Source organism: Miscanthus floridulus, chromosome 1, assembly GCF_019320115.1.
Source record: "Miscanthus floridulus cultivar M001 chromosome 1, ASM1932011v1, whole genome shotgun sequence".
Classification (NCBI taxonomy): Eukaryota; Viridiplantae; Streptophyta; class Magnoliopsida; order Poales; family Poaceae; genus Miscanthus; species Miscanthus floridulus.
In genome coordinates, this window is record NC_089580.1 from 22,596,118 (window position 1) to 22,601,945 (window position 5,828).

Consider the following 5,828-nt stretch of genomic DNA (forward strand, 5'->3'; position numbering starts at 1 on the left):
TTTCAAACATGCAACCTGTAATGTGAATACATGATCAAGCACATTGAATTTGGCACAAGAAACTTGAAACTTGGTTGCATACTGATTAGAATAAAAACGTTTGGTGTTAATTAAGAAAGAAAAATTGAAAAGGTTTGTGTAAATGTCCAAGAAAGAAAAAAATGGAACGGACAATGTTCATTCATGATCTGAAACGTTGTGAGACCTTTTCAGTTCATATGACCAATCCATCAGCAATTTTCCTTTCTTGGATGACTCTGAATCCAGTAGCTAGGGAGCTGGTCCTCGGGTGAGGGCAGTTCAGCGGTCGCAGGCCTAGTGCAAACGCTCCTCGCGTCACTGCACTAGAGCTGGTGATTTGTGCCTGAACCTTGTATCTTTGTTTCCTCTTAATAATGAAAAAACACGTCGTAAAAAGATCTGCAACGTTGTTTGAGTCAAATACAGCATAGTGAGACAAGATTTGTAGACAAAAGTTCTCTTGTATAGACAAGCAGAACCTCTTGACTGCTATACAGCATCTTATTGTAAACTACAAAGAACTCCTATGGTTGTTTCTGCCGCAAATACCAGCCTTGTGAGACCTTTTCAGTTCATATGACCAATCCATCAGCAATTATCGAGTTCTTCAGTACGACAGTGACGCCGGTTCGGATGTAGAAGCCTTCGGAGGTTCTATCAGCTTCCTCTACACCCTGTAAAACGTAACAGCCAGCCAGATTTGGTTTAGAGTTGATGATACATTCTCTATGAAGATGTATGCGTTAGAAAAATAAAAAGAACAATGCTGGCAGAGGGAAGGAAGATACTACAACTTGCGATAACACATACATTGTGGCCATCTTATTTTGTTGCAAGTTGCAAACTGCTGGTTATTTGACTGATTTCAGATACTTTTAGTCTGCTAGTCATAAAGAGGTAGAGATCAAGCTTACTTCAGAATTGGAGATTATCACATTCTTCCCTATCCTCGCATTCTTGTCTATGATACACTTTCTGCAGAGAGCAAAAAGAAAGATGTTAGGATTGAATAGTAAAAGATGATGTCAAAGGAGTTGGTGGTAGAAGTAAACTTTTTCAGAGCACAAAAATGAAGATATTAGGATTCAATAGTCAAATGAGTTAGCGGTAGAAATAAAATATGCATTCATACTGAATCGTTGTATTCTCTCCGATCCCAATAGGAACATTTCCTTCTGCAAGCAGTTCTCCTCTTTCCGCGTCAGTTTCATAATAATCAGCGCCAAGCATTACAGTATCCTTCAGGGAAAAAGATGAAAAGATACATTAGCTGCTAACTACAGGACATTGGATCAAATCCATAACACTTGCTACTTGTTTCTCTATATTTGTATAATGAAATACTTCAGCCAACAAAGGAAGAGATCTAACCTTGAGGTGCACATTGGAGCCTATCCGAGAACGAACTCCAACAACACTATGTTCTATCCTACAGTTATCCAAGAAACATCCGTGGGAAATGATTGAATCAGTGATCTGCAGTGACACCAACGTGTTAGAAGGGAGCCACATCAAGCAGATAGGATTTCAAGGAATAGTAAATGAAAAGGGCACACCCAGTGCCGGAGGCTCCCACATGAGTGGGGTCTGAGGAAGGGAAAAACCGAGGCAAGCCTTCCCCCACAAAATCTGCAGAGAGGCTGCTTCGAACCCGTGACCTGATGACTCGGTGAGACAGCTCTCACCACTGCACCAGGCCTGCCCTTCAAGGAATAGTAAATGAATGCCCCAAAAATCAAAATAAGGAAGCAAAGGCATGGAAGCATGGTACTAATTAATAACAAACGTGAAATAAATAATATAATAAAGTGCAAAAAAGGACGACCGTGATGACCCATTTTAGTACAGATGGGCATAACACCTTACTATTGTTGACCATAGATGGTGGTAGGTTTCTCCGTGATGTGTACATTGGTTTGTCATCGTCGTAGAAACTGAACCTTGGAGGCTGCATGGTTTAATCAAAGGTGAGCAGAAGAGTTCAGTGTTTCGCAATCACCGCAACACCACAAATAAAAGAATAATGCCAGAACATGAATGAACAGGTGTGGTATAAGGGTTTGCTTCAGTACTCCTTTTCTAGAGAAATATAAAAAACATAAAGCAAAGCAGTACAAAGAGTTACTCGAAGAGTTTGCAGTAAGCCAGTAATCATAAAAGGCATACCTGTTCAGCAAGAGCAAGGTTTGCCTCAAAGAAGGACTTAATAGTTCCAATATCTTCCCAGTAATCATTGAAAAGATAAGCCTGAAGTGTCCACCATGATATCAAGTCAAGATTTTGGGACAAGATTATGAAACCGGATTAATACATAACTAAGATGGTGATATGCCTGTCTTTAAATTGTGCAAGATTTGCAGCACAACTGTAACTTAACAAGGAAAATGAAGGTGTTGCTGAAAAAGTTCTGACATACTAGCATGCATGACATTTTTTGTTGAATGGTCATGCATGGCATATTAAATTTCCGACTGTTTGTTAGCAGGAATGCGAATGGCAAAGTGATGTGATTTTGTTTTCTTGAACTATGCAACCATGCTTAAATAGTGTAATTACTATTAAGTTGAATGCACCTGACCAGTTCAACCCAAAAGCTTAAGCTGATGGGAAGAGATGGGACAATTCACTTATATTGCAACACTCCCCCTCACGTGGAGGCGGGAAGAGATGGGTAATTCACTTATACTTCCAACACTCCCCCTCATGTGGAGGCTCCCTCAGGCCTCAAACGTAGAATAGGAGCAAGCAACAATTATTTTATTTTAATTGCGTTAACCAGGAATCGAGACATCTGGCTCTGATAACATATTAAGTTGCATGTATCGATCAGTTCAACCCAAAAGCTTAAGCTGATGGGAAGAGATGGGCAATTCACTTGTATTCCAACAATTACTACTTGGAGCCCAATATGCTAAATTCGTATGTGCACGTACCTTTACATTGATTTCTTTTGCTGCAGCAGGAATAATTTCAGAACCAAAATCATTTGCAGTGGGAAAACGCCATCTGACCAAACGATGATACAGTCCAGCTTAAGATTGACTGAGCAATTAAGCAGTTAACTGAATAGAATATTAGGACATAAATGGAGGAATCCTAAATCCCCTTTGTCTGGATAATCACATAGATAATTTAATGAAACTTTGTGAGTTCCAATGAGTTCAATTCACATACCTTAAAAGGTTTAGGAGTATGTCTTTCTTAAAAATATAGACCCCCATTGAAGCTATGTAAGGTTTCTTTTCTGCTTCCTCCTTTGATAAGCCTAGCACTGTGGTGTCAACTTGCTGCAGACCATAAAAATAATAAAAATGGCTCAAGAGCTTCTGTTTACTTTAGTGTAATATACTAGGACAACTAAAATTTGTGCACCCTAAGAACTACAGGTCAGTTGGTTGGAATGCAGGAAAACAAAGTCCAACTTACCATTGCCTTTAATTCGTCTCCTTTTGGTTTCTCACTGAATGAAATAACTCTTCCAGTGTCGTCTATCTTCATTAGGCCAAAATCAGATGCCCGGCTGACATAGAAAAGAAACTCATTCATGATCACATCCACAAAGAGACTAGGACCAAAAGGGGTATGGAAATACATGAAAGAGAGTTTAGCAGATGCTCAAAATCAAGATTTTGCCTGTACCATATCAAAGAAAGTATAATTAATCTAAACATCTTCTATGGAAAAGCCACTTGAGTAGTCCTGTACAGTGACTACAGGCTACTGAAATGGAAAGAGACTCACCTGCCATCAATTGGCAAACAACAGATGCTGATGCCTGCACCTCTTAGCCGATGACTCTGCAAGTGAAATCACCAAAAAAACAATTTTAAAATGTACTACTTACTGGGAAAAAATATTTTCCTTAGGTAGTTACCTGAACAAAGTCCATGTAGTCCATTCGGTAGAGATGGTCACCAGAAAGAATCAACACATCGTCAATGTCTTTAGATTTTGCATCCTATAAAACATTAATGTATTACCATTTCTATAAGGAACAATTTAGTGGTATAATATTATAAAGTAAAACAATAGGGAACTGGGCAATCCCTCTGAACTGAACTTTAATTGATGGGATGAGATGACCCTCAGATTTGAACTGATGATTAAAAAAAAGGCAAAGATGGTTTTTGTCATGCAAGTAATAGAATATTTTCTTTCGCTTCGGGTTTTTTATAACTGCTTTGGGTATTTGATACTAAACTGAAACCATATGGGCATGTTTGTACCGTCACGAAAAAGAAAGCATCGAACCGAACTCTTACATCGAAAAGCCAGTCGAACTGCCGAACTGCATCAGCAGTACCCTGAAACCACCTCTTTCCCTCCGATCCAGGCCTCTGGGTCGCTGCTAGAACCTGAAAAACAGTTGAATCCCGATCTGTCAAATGCCCTTTTCAGATCACCAGAGTTGAAGTGTTGAACCACGAATCCTTGTGGCTTTGTCAGTCATTCCCTAGAGTACTATATACATGATCTGGAATCACACCTCGACGAATCCATCTCCGAAGGCCACTCCATTGGTGCAATCGTAGGCCCTGGAGAGGTGGCGGTTAAGGGATTGCGAGTTGAACTGCGTGAGGATGTACACCTTGTTGATCCCACTGTTTATGCAGTTGCTCATCGGCACGTCGATCAGCCTGTACGCGCCGCCAATTGGCACCTGAAATGCAGAGGAACGGATGAGCTGCATGTCTCCCATTCCACGAATTTAAATCCTCAGACACAGCCGACTCACTCACCGCGGGCTTGGCCCTGCGCTTGGTGAGCGGGAAGAGCCTGGTCCCGGCGCCACCGCCGAGGATGACCGCCACCACCGTCTTGGAGTTCCTAGCCTCCAGCGCCTGGTCCTCCGACTGCACCACGCACCCCAAACCAAACCCTCGTGAACATGTCATGGGCTCATGGCTAGCTAGAGCGACGGCCGAGAAGCAGAAGCAGAAAAAGAACCACTAAAAAACAATTGACGCTGAGAAAGCAAACTGACGGCGCCCACGGCGGCGGTGGCGGAGGTGGTGGTCTCGGTGGTCGCGACGGACATCCGCACGGAGAGGCGTCTGCTGCCGCGGGGCGACACCCGCGGGCGCGGCGTCACGCGCGCGGCGCCCCCACCGAGCACGCGCACGCCGGCCGCAGCTGGCGCGGTAGCGGCCACGCGCAGGCCCATCGTCGCGGATAGCTGACGCCGAACACCCGAAGCCGACTTGGACCTAGGTCGCTCGCGCGCTCTCTCCCTAGACAATGGCCGAGAGAAGCGGCGGTCGTCGTGGCGTCTCCAAGCTCCCCGTGAGTTTTAAAACTTTCCAGCAGCGCTCGGCAGCGGCATGGAGGCGGTGGAGGTGGAGCGGAAGAACGGGAGGCGAGGCAGCGACGCGTAAAAAGCTCTCTCAGCACGGGTTCGCCTCACTGATCTGTTGGCCCTACGCGGAGTGCGGCGGGGCTGTCAGTGAGTGCGGGTGGGCGTGAAGTCTGTGGGAGGAGTGGGAGGGGTTTCTCTCGCTGGCTCGCCAGTCGGCACGCTATCCGGCGCGAGGCCTGACATCCACACGTCGCCTCCGCCTGCCGTTCTCGCCTCGCCCGCTGTTGGCTTCTTTTGGAAGCTCCCGTGCCTCTCATGGGACTCTGCGGGCCCACCGCAGCCACCAGCCAGCCACGGAACGAACGACTCCAGGGCTTCAGCTCGGCCCCGGTGGCGATTGGCATATTCCAGTTCTTTGTGCCGGCATTGGACGCTTGCACGCTGCACTGACGCACTGTCACCGCTCTCACGGCTCGCGGTCGCGGCCACCCGAGTGGCGCTAGCGGCGGAC

At 45.0% G+C, this 5,828-nt stretch overlaps 1 protein-coding gene across 3 annotated transcripts; it reads right to left on the minus strand.

Annotated features, from left to right (window-relative positions):
* Window positions 1-416: 416 nt before the first annotated feature.
* LOC136454726 (glucose-1-phosphate adenylyltransferase large subunit-like) lies at window positions 417-5,235 on the minus strand. 3 transcript variants are annotated; one of them, XM_066455057.1, is made up of 15 exons: window positions 5,006-5,231; window positions 4,761-4,874; window positions 4,508-4,681; window positions 4,284-4,376; window positions 3,896-3,979; window positions 3,763-3,818; window positions 3,448-3,541; window positions 3,196-3,308; window positions 2,955-3,027; window positions 2,188-2,268; window positions 1,847-1,969; window positions 1,393-1,497; window positions 1,154-1,260; window positions 936-996; window positions 417-695 (listed from the first exon to the last, which is right to left on the minus strand). In XM_066455057.1, exons 1-15 carry the CDS (start codon window positions 5,183-5,185, stop codon window positions 594-596), a joined length of 1,560 nt encoding a protein of 519 aa, XP_066311154.1. In that variant the 5' UTR covers window positions 5,186-5,231; the 3' UTR covers window positions 417-593. The 3 variants fall into 3 exon arrangements, 2 of the variants coding, with proteins under 2 accessions (XP_066311154.1, XP_066311182.1); XM_066455085.1 differs by having other exon boundaries at window positions 1,883-1,969; window positions 5,006-5,230; XR_010759122.1 differs by lacking the exons at window positions 417-695; window positions 936-996 and having other exon boundaries at window positions 1,217-1,260; window positions 1,888-1,969; window positions 5,006-5,235.
* Between the last annotated feature and the right edge of the window lie 593 nt (window positions 5,236-5,828).

What these genes read in the sequence shown, in the direction of transcription:
- LOC136454726 (XM_066455057.1), bottom strand. Translation starts at nt 5,185, where the DNA reads ATGGGCCTGCGCGTGGCCGCTACCGCGCCAGCTGCGGCCGGCGTGCGC. An exon ending in TACTAAAATGGGTCATCACG is followed by an intron (nt 1,498 to 1,846) that starts GTCGTCCTTTTT and finishes GTGTCACTGCAG; the next exon opens with ATCACTGATTCAATCATTTC. An exon ending in GCTCCAATGTGCACCTCAAG is followed by an intron (nt 1,261 to 1,392) that starts GTTAGATCTCTT and finishes TTTTCCCTGAAG; the next exon opens with GATACTGTAATGCTTGGCGC.